Below are 15098 nucleotides of genomic sequence, written 5' to 3'. Positions count from 1 at the left end.
GCGAGGCGTGCAACTAATTCAGCCGGTGATGATCATTCAGCACAGTGAGTAGCTGTTGATACTGTGCAGACTGTCGAATCTGTGCCTTTCTTGAGTGTAGATTTTTACCCTGGCCTCATACAGAAAACAATCTTCATGAGGCGCCATCAAAGGGCCGCTGTATGGAAATGACGCTCTGTAAAGTTTTCCCCAGATGCCAATAATGCAACGAAGCCATCTGCAATATCAGAAGGAGTGCTGCTCTTGACACTCTCCATGTGATTGGCAGCATTTCCAGCTGCTGGAAGAGCTAAGAGCCAGCATTGGCCCTTTTTTTTTTTTTTTTCTTTCCCTGATGCTGACTTCAACTTGGGCATCTGTTGCACAATTTGCAACTCCCAGCTGAAAGATGTAAAATGACTGTCTTTCCCCGGAGACGAACATTAACATTCCTCATGGGGAGTCAAAAAGGATTACTTTCTCAGCAGCCAAACACTGAGTTTTTGTCTTGCCAATTAAGCTGATTGATTGGGGTGTTTGCCTTTTAAAGAAGAAAGAGAGGGAGAGAGAGAGCAGACACATATTTATAAATGTAATCTGTATTGTTTTATTTGTTCTTTGTGCAAATAAGGACAAATCATCAGTCCAACTTTGAAAACCAAAACCTAATTCATTAGTCTCATATTCAGTGTTAAAATCTTATTTTTCTTAAAACAAGGTTAAAAAAAAAAAAAAAAAAATCTGCCAGTGGGATGTGATAATCCCACTTGTTTCCAATGCTAATCAACTTGTTTCCAGAATTTTCTTGAATCAAGTGTAATTTTCTTGACGCTACTGGGCTGATCTGTCTCATTTTGCCTTGTTTCAACATAAGAAGAAAAACAACACTTTAAGACTCAAATTGAGACTAAATGACTTGTTAAGATGGATGTTTTGTTTGCAGTTTAGATGCTGGAGTTGGGTCGGAGGGGGTGCATGTGTGAAATGATTATGGAAACTGAAGGTGAAAGCAAACAGTGATATTTGCCATCAAAGGGAGCGCGGATGGGAAGTGAAGTCAGAGGAATAAAAAAACAACAGTCCCTGGGCTACAGAGCCTCGGGCCATTGCATTGCTGAAGGCAAACAGGCGCCTCGACCGCCCCAGCAGGTTCAAGATGCAGGAGCCAGCCTGCTGGACACCTAACACTGATTTAGCTGTGCCACAATGAGCAGGGGGGCTCCACTGTACAAACTCCAAAATCTGCTGCAGCATCAGTCAAATCATAAACAGTCAGACTACTAAAACTGACACACACTAATCACGTGAAATCATTGAGAAATCTTATATTCTGTATGAAATGAATGACCAATAGCAGTACTAACCATGAGTTCATATATTGAGATATACAGTGGATAGATAGCAAATAAAGGTTTATACTTTACTAATTTGCAGGACTTGAAATCCCCCCCATGTCTCATTTTTTTGGAAATACTGTAAATAATAATAAAGTGCCACTATGATAAGGTAAAAGGATGCAGGCCAAAAAGCCCCTTATATTTTTCATGAGGACTGAGGCAGGTATTTGATACAGTAACTACATTACTCCACTCTAGTAATCTTGTTTGGCTTTAAGTCTAAGCCTCGATAGGAAAAAAGAAATGCACTGTTCAAAATGATTACACACAAAACGTATACACACACACTAAACGAGAAACACACTACAGTCATGTTCACCAGACTTTTCTAGACAAAACAGAAAGTGGTGACGACTCGTCGCCCCAAATGAATTCCCAGAATAACATGTAAGAGAAGTAAAGCAGCAGTGTAACAATCAATGAAATGTTAAACAGTCCAGGGACAGTGTTCTTAAAAGGCAGATTCTGACCTTTGAGATTATTGCTTCAAAGTGTATATGTTCTGACAACACAGATGTGAGAGGGGACCCTCAGGACCCCGGTCTGTCACCACAAGCTAGCTAGTGGGGCTAAAGCTAATTTGGGCTAGGCCAGTTTGGGGAGGGTCACAGTTCACTGTGTATGCCCTGCTGCTTTAGCACCGGCTGACAGGCCACAGGAGTCTGGAAGTCCACGATGTACTGGCACTTGCTGGGCTCCTTCACCGATCGCAAGGCTGTCTCCGTCCCACATGTCAGTGTGACCTAGAAAGGCACGAGAAAGAAAAGTTAAGGAGGTGCCGGGAGAGGAGACATTGTTAGCCAAAGTTGAGAACCATTTTCAGTTTTGTCTCATCACGGAAGCTGATTGAGGATGCTCTCTCACCTCCTGTTTTAGTGACCCACCAAGTATGACCCTTTATTGTAATACCTCTGCGGGACGGCTGGGAAATGAAGGAGTGGGGTTCACTGCAAATGACAAAATTATGCCAAAAATGGTGGCGGAGTTCACAGCGATTTGTTGCGACACGAACATATTCAGGTCTCTCCTCAAATGAAATTATACTTCTTCTTGGTTATATATCATATTGGAGCGTACAGGAGCCGCGGTGATGCTGTGACCCGGGACGCTGTGGAGTTATGGGACATCACCGCTGCCGTCCCCCATTTGGCGTGGAGGACGTTACTGGGATGCGATCACCACTGTCATGACTTTAATAGGTGACTTTGACGCCTTCTGCAAGAGGTTGGAAGGGAAAAACAACTTATTTTACTTCTAGGGGGTTTCCATAGCAACCCCTCACATCGTACTGCACCGTGTACAGACAATCCCTTCAGCGAACAAAGGCACCTGGAGAGAGAACAAGAGAGGGAGAGAGAGACGGGAACTTGACAGGTATTATTGTGCTAAAGTTTCAGCCTGGTACAACTAGTGATTTGGTTTTGTCCCATACTTGGATTAAAAATAGTGTCTTTTGTTGTGTCACTTAGTATCTTGTTATATGGAGGTTTTAAGGGGGTGTGTGTCAGTTCGTCTGAGACAGTGTGAAATTGCATGCGGGTGTGTGTGCGCCTGTGTATTGCTGGTTTGGTTTTGACTTATTGCAGGGAGGTAGGTGTGTTTCAGATTAAAGACCCACGTGGCTTTAGCATAGTTTTTTTTTTCAGAGGGACGAGGCATGCTCATCAGGCATACCTGTCAACACTCCCGTTTCTGCCAAAGTCTCTCTGCCCTCCTCACACAATGCCATTTCTCCAATTAATCTGTCATTGTCTGACACGTCCAATCCAATGGGTGGTGTGTGTGAAATAAATTTTGCAAGCTAAAATTGAGAGACAATCTAATCTACGTCACACACTAGGCTTAACTCATCTTGCGCTACCTGGCAACCATGTTAAACAACGTCTTCAAAAAAATCAGAGCAACCCGAGAAAAACAAGCCCATAGCATTATCCCTCCTCCACCAAACTTTACAGTCGGCACAATGCAGTCAGGCAGGGAATGTTCTCCTGGTGTTCACCAAAACCAGACTCGGAGGTTTTTGAGTCAGCAGAGCATTGGCCACTTTTATGCACAATGTGCCGCCAACACTCCCCAACCCCCGCTCTGTCTGCGACCTGGTGGCCTAGTTGCAGTGGTTCCTAAACACTTCCAGTTTGCAATAATACCACTTACAGCTGATGGTGGAATATCCAGGAGGGAAGAAAGCTCACCAACTGACTTGTAACGGTGGCATCCTTACTCTTACAGTACCATTTTTTAGAACGAGCCATTCTTTCACAAATGTTTGAAGGGCAGACTGCATGGCTAGCTGCTTGATTTTATACACCTGTGGCAATGGGACTGAATGACACACTTGCATTCAGTGGTTAAGATGTGTGTCCCAATACTTTTGTCCATATCGTGTATGTCATCAGGACCCAAATTGGTCACTTGGGCTTATACTGAGTGACGCTCGTTCACCATTAAGAATACCTTTGCATCTGCAGTGGCGAATCTAAAGTGTGACCAAAACATGTTGCAGGCAAATATTCAGTTACAACTTGATAGGGCTAGCAAAGCTGTCATCAACAGTTATTACTGCACACCTAGCCAGGCATCATGGATTAGGAAAATGTGGCTAGGGAAAGTAAAATCGCTCTGCCGCAGTGCCCTTGATCAGGGTATTCAAACCCAGTTGCTGCAATGGATAGCAGTTAAGTTGTACTGGGCGATTCTCAGGTGTAAATATGTGGAGCTGTACGCATTCCATGCGAGGTGTTGCTGGAGAAGAGCAAGCCTGCTCTGTCGACTTTTCCTACACAAATAAAGGTTGAAAAACTCAGATAATGCGGAGCGAGTGCATTAGATGAGGAACAGAGACACAAAAGCGACCAGCTGGATAAGAATAGCCCAACCTCACAGCTTTCACGCACAATAGTCACCATCCAGCACTTTCAATTTAATTAATAACTTCAGTGGTCCAACTCAACCTTCCCCATGTTTGAGTCTTAAGGTGCACCGCATGTTTCTTGTCTTTGAATTACCTCAGTATCCATTACTGAAACAATACATCATCCCCGACTGAAGTCTAAAGAAAGAAGCGTGTTTCACCACAGAAGGAGAGAGCGCTGTGCAAAGCCGAGGTTCAGCATTTCAGATATAATGAGGGACGACTTCTGCCGAGACTTCATTTATGCCGATTGCGCACAGTCGGGGGGGTAAAGGGAGAGTCGTATCAAAGGAATTCAATTTAGTCTTCTCAAAGGGGGCCCCTGGATGGCATGAGTACATACATTTGCAGACGGCTTTTACTGGACTCCTATTTGAAGAGGGGGGCCTAGCTAAGAAAATGAGATGATTAAACGTGCTGCATTTTTAATTGAGCAAATTCCCACACAAAAAGTAAATGGATCTCATGAATTTGACTGAAAGAAGGGGCGCGATGGGAGAGCGGAGCAGCTCGTGCAACTCCAACCATTAAGTCAATGTAGCCTGACAGAGCAGAGCGGGAGAGAGCAAGCTGGCCTCGACAGCGTGGCTTTGTGGAGTAACAGTAACACAGTAACACCTTTTTGTATGAGCATTACACATTCACAGCATTTCTGCCTGTGAAGACTCTAAGGTCTGATTGACATTTTAACTCCAGTAATGACAATGTTTATTCAACAGAGCAGGAGACAAGTTTTCACTCTCAAACTTATTGATTTCTTAGACAAGCTTGCCACATTGTTTGCAGAAATCTGCACCTGCAAATGGTTCACTTATATTTACATTGCCCATCACAATCGCTTTTCTATTGTAATCGATGGAGAAAAATGGAACCATGTGTAAATTACAACGGGAGAAAATGACAATTATGTTCCATCTGCAAGTCTTACTTTTCCAAGATCTAAGTGTAAGTACCCATAATTGACATGATCAATAAAACTCCAGATTGGGTCTTTAAGACCCTGTTTCACTTCCTCTGTTCGTTGGAGTGGAACTGAGACGTGGAGTACAAAATGACTTCTCTTTGTTTCCTCCTCTTTTACGATATCCATCTGTCTGTCTATCCATCTGTTGATTTGCCAGTCTGTCCATGTGCCTGTCTACCAGTTTGCCCATCTGTCTATCCATCTATTACTTTATTAGTGTGATTGGCTCACTGGCACGTCTGCATATCTTTGCCCCTTGGACCTTCTGCCTACCATTCTCCTCACCATCCGTGCCTGTATGTGTGTGTGTGTGTGTGTGTCCAATACTAACCATAGTATTGCGAGTTGGGCCTTGCCAGCAGGGTTCTCCACTCTCATACCTCATCCTCGAGTACTGGTTCTCTGGCGTTCCTGCCCATGTCCCCCACTTCCTGGGAATTCACAAAGAAGAGCATGCTCATTTTTAACATTTGTGGGGAAAAAAAAGCCAGATGATAAAAAAAATGGTTTCCATCCATTAGTGCAGCCACGCAATCAATAATTTCCCAATTCTACATAAACAGTTGGGACAAATCAAGCACAGAAACATTTGCTATCACTAAACACCAGGTTGGCTTACAGAAAATCAGTTTCCCTCAGCAAAAATAAAAAGCTGGCAAGAAGGCCAGTCTGGCAGTGCCCTCCAATGGTTCCCAGCATTGGCACTCTCTCACACCCTGTCTCTTCCTCAACAATGGAGGGGAAATATTAATTACCATTTGTCAGAGTTAATTCTCAGTGCGATAGCTCACAAGGGAAGGAGAAGAGAGGAACACAACGCCACTGAAGCCCATCCCAAGCGAGGCTGTGCCTGCCCAGTGCTAGCTAATTACAGCCTCACCAAGTCTTTCAAGTGGAGTTAGTTAGGAGAACCAAAGCGAGCCAGGGTGCCCGTGGACACTGTCCAACACAGCCTGCAGGACTGACAGATGCCATTTGATTACATTTTCACTGGCGAACAAACTTACTCTGATCATCCCTGCTGAACCCAAATAATGTATACGTAGCATTTTTTACAACGATACGCACAGTTCACATTGATATCTGTTGCGTTTTACTCATGATTTAGGTGAGTATTGGTTTTAGTCAAAAAATACAGCCATATTAAGCAGGGAAATATTTTATATATTGCTGCATAGTTGATTTAAGTCATTAAAATGTCTCTTGCTCTTACATATTGTATTATTTTGTCCTACGAAGGCAAACACCAGTAACTATTTCCTGCATTTTAAAGGTCAAAATGCTAAATATTAAATGCTGCATCATGTACATATATACCAGCAATATTTTTGTGGGGGCAGAAGGTAATGATAAAATTATTCTCAAATGTTTGATCACTAAAAGTTAAGCTATTGCTGTTTGGCTTTGGAAAACAGCATGGAGTGAAAAAAAAGCTGTATCATTACATTGACAGCTATTTCCATTTTTGTTTTGGTCTTATAATGAACCTTTTCACCCTAAAAAGCTTCCCCTGTGTTAAGACAGAATTTTACTTTCAGTCAAATGATGCAAACGCGTAGTTTGTGTCAAAACATTTGCTGCAGTGTCACCTTCTCAGCATAAAGGAAAGACGTTTTTCTTCTCAAAAGCCTTGTTTCCCCACTGGAACGAATAAAGGTTCCTGTCTAGTTATGTTGAATTGCTGTGAACAAACCAGTCGGCTGGCATTAGTGAATGTATTTTTTCCATGATAACCATTTGATCTAGCTGTTTTCTCCCCCAAACATCAAACAGCAATAACCATAAATATTAAATGGCAGACTTAGCTGAAAGTAATGACACAGAGGGAGACATCGTTTTGCTGTCTGATCCCAAACAGGCTGACTAGACTACACGAGGTACAGTAGAAACACAAACCTTATTGGCGCTTGGCGTTATTGTACTAAGTTTTGGCCAACAAACAGAATTCCTGACACATTTCTTTTAACAGCACTCTTTACTCTCATTTGACCTTACTGAGGGAAAACATGGCGCTCTCTTTGATTTCAAAAAGCACTCTCCAGCCTTTGCAGACACACGGCTGTCTTGAGGTCCCCGAGTGTGGCTTTTCTGCCATCCGTGACGTGCATGGCTTATTTAAGATGTCTGAACAGGTCAGTCAGAGGTGAATTGCTCACACAAGTGGAAGCCGGCTGGGCCCAAGCGTCTCGCCTTTTTCCTTCCAGCCTGTTTGATTGGGTTTTAGCACTCGGTTAGCACTAGGAGGCCCTCAAATGGATTGCTGTCATGGCCGGGAGATGTGGTGAGCAGGGAAAGTGACAGTGCACTGGCTCTCGCTACCAGTTGACCAGGGATCCCTTGCGCCTCACCTTCATCCTCCCCCAGCCCCTCAACACATATATCCACCTCATCCCCTCGCCTCCTCTTTGTTCCCTTCCTTCTCTTACCTCCATTCTCGCTCTGTCAGCCGTCCTGCGCCCCGGGAGGCAGCGTCAGGCCCTGTCAATTAGTCTCCAGTTATCACCGGGATGTGGTCGACACACTCCAGTCATGTGGACTCACAGGAGTCACAAGATGGAACCTTATTGACAGATCGTTCCCTGTAATAATACCTCCTCACAAATGCTACTGGCAGACCATTTTTTTACAGGCATTCTGCAGTTATCAGAGAGGCGAACGCACTAGCTAGTTATTTACACTAGCATTTGGAAAAAGAGCTCCTGTGGCCCCACTGCTTCATTTCTCCACAATTTGTGTTGACATTTAAAAACTGGGAAATGCATACCTCGGCATCAGAGTGCGTAAAGAATATATGTTCCTCTCTGACCCTGTGATATACAATATAGCACAGGCTCAACTTGCAAAATGGACCCCCGGAGCAATGTCAACTCTATTTTCTCATCCAATTTATCACGGTTTGGCTTTAAGCTGCAACCATGATACACATGATGCTCCGTGCCCATAACAGTGGCTCACTTGCACTTGTGGTGACAGCGTTGGTCTCCTTAAATTATCTGGATTACTGTATGCATTTTCTTTCCCTCCTATCGCATGTTGGCTGATCGGTTGCTCCTTTTTCCTAAAAGCGAGCAAGAAACCCTGCTTGCCTGCGTGCCAAAACATCCATGAAGGTCCACGCCCAAGCATTAGCATTCAGATCACTTAGACTAGCATCTTCAGGAGTAGGAAGAAAAAAAAAAAAAAAATATATATATATATATATATATATATATATATATGTAAGAGAAGGGTTAAGAAATGTCTGACTAGAAAAGAACAGAAATAAAAATGAATAAATGTAATAAAAGCCAAGTATGTAAATAGATTTGTTCTGGTGGAGGACAGAAAATTGCCTCCTTGCTTTTGCGGAAATCCATTTCCGACCACATGGAGACAAGGGGGATCATGAATGCAGACTTCCTTTTAATGATTAATGATGGGAGATATTGAACACATGCTCTTTTTGAGGTTTAAAACGCCGGGAATCTTGTTTACAGATATCTGGGCTATGATTCATTCTTTGTCTGGCCTTCTCTAATGCCATAAAATGCACCTTCCAACACAGATAAACCTGTAATAGTAGAATATCTAGCCTGCTAAACCTATTATCCATACATTTGCGTTGCATTGTGGGTGAGATAGTGGGCCTTGGGAGAACTCTGTCCTAGCACCAGACATGCTGCTGATCACAGACATTAGAGAGTCAATCTCATTTAATTTTGCCTCTGAATCACTAAGGTGTGATTTCTATTGGCACACAGAATAGCAGATGGAAACGAGATTTAATTACATTCAGTATACACACACACACACACACACACACAAAAAAAAAAAAACATGAAAATTGGAGTTTCCAACTTAAAGCCAAGAGATGTACAGAAAGGTTTGCTGCAAGAAAGTGACCAAAGAGAGAAAAAACAAACAAACAAACAAACAAAAAACAAACAAACAAAAAAAAAAAATCATTGAATCACATACTGTAGTACACTCAAGTAAAATGTTAATCAAACTTCCAATCTGCCAATTTAAGAATATGCAAAAGAGTTTTTGTAATGACTGAATTGCAAAAAGTGGTCTTGGAATGCCCACATTGTTTAACTGATTTATAATCTAATCCTCATTAAGAATAATTAGCTTTAAAAAAAAAAAAAAAAAAAAAAAAAAAAAGCTGATTAGCTTTCTCTTCTCCTTCTGATAATGGCTTGAGCTGATATAAGCTTCTCTTATTTTATTTTATTTATTTATTTATTTTTTTTTTTTAAACGATGCGGTCGCCAGTGATTCTGTTTTAAACTTCATCGCAGCGCTAATCCGCACGCCTCGAGTGATAAATCCCGTAGATCCACGGCTAATCTCACCCAGCACTGAGAGGAGAGTTAGCCCCTCCAATATAGCCACACATCAACCTGTCAGAAGCAATTATCATTTAGACAACTCTACTCTGGTGTTTAAACACCCCGCAGATACTGAGGGGAGACAAAAATCTGGGCCAAAAGTGTATGTGCGTGTGTGCGACTTGATGTGTGTGAGCATGTTTTGAGACCCTAGGACTTCACTGGAGAGAAGCTGGATGAACAAAACTAAAGGCAAAGAGGAAAAAGAACTATGGCCCTTTGGTATCTCAGCGGTTTCCACAAGTAGATTGAATACAAATTTGCTCATTTGCCTTTAGTGCTATCTTTGAGTGAATTCATTAGAAAGTCAATTGAAACAATACTGAATCATTATCATATCTGGCTGACACACACAAGGGCACGGCAGGTGACCGGGTCTGCATGCATATATGCATATATGGAGCATGTTTGCATTTACATGTGATGCAATGTCACGGGTTTGAATGTGTATTGTATTTACGGGAATTAGATCTGCATTAGCATGAACTATATGATGCGCACAATGTCCTGCTGGGTGCACAGACACTCAAATTATGCACAACTGAAGCATGATATGCACTTCCATTGTTTCCACATTTGTATACACAGAAGGTAGCGAAGGAAGTAAATAAAATAAAACAACACAACACAATCCTAAAATCATAATTTCTTTACATTTGCACAGAGTTTGTTTATCTGAAATGAATATCAGCGTTTACTCATATGCAAGCATTCACACCTCAACATCTGCGTGGATACCCATGTATATCACTGTCTGGAAAAGTGACTATTGAGTAAATTTATTTACAAAAAAAAAAAATGAATATAATGAATAATAAATAATTAAACAAGTAGAGAACCATGGTGTTTTATGTCAAGAAAAGGCTGTCTTGTTCAGTGTAATTACCCTCAATTTAACATCCGATGGAGAGTGTCAACATCATGCCAGGTCCTTTAAATATACCCCTGTCATGTGGAGCTGTTGGCAAGGTAGCAACCGTCAACATTAAGATGTGTCAACTCAGCATTAAATTCTTTGTAAATGACACTCCAACACCCAGCTCCAACCTGCGTTAAGATGGCGTCAAGTGTGTGCTCATTATCCTCACCTTCAGATACCTACTGTACGGTAACATCCACTCATTAGCTGCCACTGCACTGAATGATACCTCACAGCTATGTTTTCCAGTGCTTTAACAAGGGGCCTGGAGTAGCAAGTTAGGCCCCTCACTACGCCGTTAATGCGCTAATCATTTGCAGCAGGAAGCAGCGCCGCACCAGCAGGCAGGGAGTGAAATTGGGAATCCTGATGTGGTGAGGCAACACTACGGAAAAAGGCAGCGCAAAGCCGCGCGCCGTCGACCTCTGCCACACTCGTAAGGTCACAAATTAGAGAGCAGAGTTTTGAGTTGAGCCAGCCGCTGTCATTACTTTGCCAGTCACTGATGCCCCTCTCGCCCCCTGCCACCAATTGTGCCCAGTGCCTTAATAAATAATTCATACACACAGGAACATGTGAAGGGCACATGCTGGGTGCCCAGTCAGACGCTTGCTTTCACCTCATTTCATATGATTGATATACAAAGAGGGCATTTATACCGCCTCGTTCTTTGTCCACCGAATACTTATTCCAGATCTGCGGGGCACAGAGCAGGAGCGAGATTTAATATTGCACATAATAGCCTGCGCGATCCAACCAAATACATGTGATGTGGTATGTGAGAATGTAAACAAATCTTTAAAATGTCAATCACTGAATTTGCAGATGGCATGGGTTTGAAGACCAACATGCTAGAGGTTTTGGTTTTGTGCCACCATTCTGTTGGCTAGTAGTCTTAAGTATAACACATTTGACCAAAAGAAATGCAGTCTAATTACGGATGTATGAGTAACATTCACAGCTTTTTTTTTTTTTTTTTTTTTAAATTAACATTTGCGGCACATACATCCAGGCCATTTTACAGACAGACAGTTATAAAACACACTCAGGGTGTATATTTCATCAACACCTCCCGACAGATATGAATTAGGGCTGATGTCAAACCCAAATCAGTATTCTGTTAACAGCTCACTTGTGCCTCATTAACGACTAGGCTAGATGTTGCCATGGCTACCCAGCAGAAAGGCCATCAGGGGTTCACAGTGTCAGCCCCCCTTACCCCCCCGCCACTCTTCACTCCCTACCACTTTAACCCTCTCCTCAGACACACAAGAGTCATTACACATCACCTTGATTGACAGATAAGGGCTGTTAGGCAGGAGGACCCTATAGAATGTAAATACACAAGGAAATATAGGTGTTAAAATTCTCCTAGTAAATAGACTGTATTACATAAATTACATTTTTTGAGAAACCACCTCTATGCCTGCCTGTCAGTTGACTATACTAGGCTACTATACTGTGGGATGCTCCTCTGAAGTGTTGGGTATTAAGCGGCTGCCATGTTCCCAGGTAAAGAGGGCCCCTCTCTTCACTAATGGCACTCCAGCGAATGACCTTGACAGCTTGAAAACGAGCACATTAAGTAGAACACTTTAATGTATAATTATGCACTTGTTCCAGTAGAACTGTCACTACTCTGTGGGTTAAATCATTACGGCTTAGAATAGATGAAAAAAATAAAATCAATCCTTTTTTTCAAATGCCTATCAAAACAATTAAGCGACGGGACTAGCTTTGATATGAACACATGAAAGGGAGCATCGCTCCGCTCATTAAGTGAGCACATTCCAAAGATAGTAGAAGGTAAGTGAAGCAACAGAAAGCACGGCAACAAACAGAGCCATTAGTCATCTCACTAAAAGATTATGCATGGGATTGTGATGTGCTGTCATTCTGGACAAAATTGTTTGACTAAGAGTCAAATTAGAATAATGTGTTATACAAAGACAGCACATTGCATATTAAGAATCTACCAACTTGCATTTAGGGACACATGACACACTGTAGGCACTGTAAGGCCTGTAATGCTATATTAAAATTTGAGTTTTAGATCAATTACATTTTTTTTTTTAATCTAATAGCTGATTTCCCATCAGGCTCTCTTTTAAAAGAGCCTATTTCAAACTAATGGATACTATATGGAGAATATACACATATGTGATGTAGTTGATATTTTAACCGAAAGGACCTTGAGTTTGACTTTAAATATGAGAGTCAGTAAGTAAAATACCCATGTCTCAGATAGTGTAACTGATATTAAATCAAAAGTTGTGTAGTTGTGTAAAGAACTGATGAAGTGTGTCGTTGCCAGATTGAATCTGAGATTAATGTTCAATTTCTTGGTGCTTACTTGTAACCTGTTCAAGTTCCAGCAGTTTTACAGTAATATCTTCCAGCTCCCTCGTGACTGCTGCGCAATAAAATGGCCACCTATTGAGATAATTAACTACTTTTCTTGTTTATACATGCACAGCCACTGCAGAAAACCGCCAATGAACAGTAATTAATTTTAAAAGGAGAGGGGATGTGATACATTTTCTGTCAGAACTTCCTCACTTTTAATACTTCAACAAAAGGCACTGGGGTTTTTAAGCTGCCCTCAAGAGGAAGTGGCTATTATTGATCAAATGAACACATTTCCATATTACCATGGCCACAGACTTTTTTTTTTTTTTTTTTGCCTGTGCCCATAAATTTGATCAGCTGGATCATTCAAGCCAAGGCCTCTCAAAGGACTTTGACAGCCTGGAGACATTCACACTGCTGCTCTTCTTCCTCTCAGCGCCTTGGGATGCTCTCCCTGACACATTCTGGGGACCTTTTATTTAGAGTGGAGCAACCTTTCACAAGTAACACATGATGGTGAAACAATGTAGAGTCAGTCGAGCACTGGTTTAAAAATGATCCCGGCAATAGGTCTTTAAAAGCATCACTCTAATGCTATATTTGTGCTTGGCTCAAAAGGAAGCTCTATAGACAGCATGTGTATGTCTATACCATTACAAACAGTCCTATTTGTATTTTTCACGGTGGCCAGCACATCCCACTCTCTGCGGGGCTGCTCTGCGCTGTCGTTTCGACTGCCTGGCTCTTGCCTGCCGCATTCGCAGCGGGCATACGCAGTCATTCACTGTGGTTTCAATGTTGCTAGGCTACCTCACTTCTCCACTGTTTTCTGTTTGAGAATCTACTGTTCAATAAAGCAGTTCAAGGGAGACCTGTGGGTTTGAATACTGAGCAATGTGAACCTGCAAGAGTAACTGGCAACACTAATAGCCTTTTTTGCCTTCACAATAGCCCTTTTCTCCCCCACTCCCTGACTCTGATGCACAGTGGTGCTATATGTGCCTGCCTTCATGGCTCCTGCGTGCGCTTCAATCACAATATTCATACATGGAGACATTTATGACCTTGACTGGGTATATTGTCCTGTTTTAAAATGTGCAATGTGAGTCATAACTGTGGTTGTAAAAATGTCCCTTATGTGGTCCTTCACTATTCTGTAATGTGTTATTAACCACTTAGCAGTGCCTAGATAAATAAAAGAATCATTATTATTCTTGTTTTCTATATCCTATCTTCAAACTTGGATTTTGGACATATTCCAAGCTCAGATTGTCAAACACTGTGGGTTTTCAAGGTTAAAGGGTGAACAAGCAAGCTGCTTGCTGGGTCCTGCACAATTTCAACACTGCCTTTTTTTCTTTGCTGATGTGCTCTCAGTGATGATGAGCAGAGAGCAGTTTGACCCCGGTGCAATAGAAGTCCTAGCTCCTTGAACCTTATGAGGCAGCACACGCCGACCCCGTGACCCCGACCGCGTGGCCACCTGATTTCCCTGGAGTCCCAAAACAAAAACTCATTGGGTGACCCCTCAACTGATCCTTTGCTCCTCCACAGCCCATGCAAATGATCCCATCCCCCTGTGTCTAGAGAACAAAAAGGAAGGAGAAAGAAAAAAACATATACACACGCTGCAGAGCAGTGCTGGAAATACTGCTGGTCTTGTGACAACGTGGTATTTTTTTATATTTTTGGTTTTGTGGCTACATGTTAAAACGTCTATACATTCTTGTTTATTTTATTTATTTATTTATTTTTTTACTTTCAAGACGCTTTATCCACCATCTCTCATCTTGACTAACCTTTGGGAGACTATGAATTCAAATGTTTCAATTATATTTTTCACCTAATAAAAACAAAGAAAATGCTCAGGGTTCATAAAGTTTAAGTTCAGGGTTCTGAGTGATTTGTCTGGACTGCTGCATATCATGTAGCTGGAGTTATTTCCATGTGTTTATCCTAAGCAAGCTATAAAAAGGGCCACATAAATATTTCAACTGCACTTCTGCGCATGGTGAAAGGTTATTATAGCCAGGCAGTATGCTGGGGGCATGCTTAAGTGCTTTTTTCAGTCGTACTTGTGTTTGTTGTTGTTAGCAGTTAGGAAGAAAAATAGATTGAATAGAGCTAATTACATTGTGTTGACAATGTAGTTTCTTGGAACTTCCATTCTAACAGTTAAATGAAGGAGACGGGGAGTGAATAATAA

At 41.9% G+C, this 15098-nt stretch overlaps 1 protein-coding gene across 1 annotated transcript in view; it reads right to left on the bottom strand.

Moving 5' to 3' along the window:
- Nucleotides 1-819: 819 nt before the first annotated feature.
- The window catches only part of LOC115377074 (glucosidase 2 subunit beta-like), a 133971-nt gene continuing 119692 nt past the window's right edge, over nucleotides 820-15098 (bottom strand). Inside the window, exons 14-15 of the mRNA XM_030076941.1 lie at nucleotides 5583-5682; nucleotides 820-2119 (exon numbers count right to left, since the gene is read on the bottom strand). Of these exons, the coding sequence (XP_029932801.1) occupies nucleotides 1982-2119; nucleotides 5583-5682 (238 nt within the window). The 3' untranslated portion in view covers nucleotides 820-1981. The remainder of the gene's footprint in view (nucleotides 2120-5582; nucleotides 5683-15098) is intronic.

Source organism: Myripristis murdjan, chromosome 18 (genome assembly GCF_902150065.1).
Source record: "Myripristis murdjan chromosome 18, fMyrMur1.1, whole genome shotgun sequence".
NCBI lineage: Eukaryota > Metazoa > Chordata > Actinopteri > Holocentriformes > Holocentridae > Myripristis > Myripristis murdjan.
Note: the sequence above shows the minus strand (reverse complement) of the source record. Positions and strands in the feature narration are given on the sequence as shown.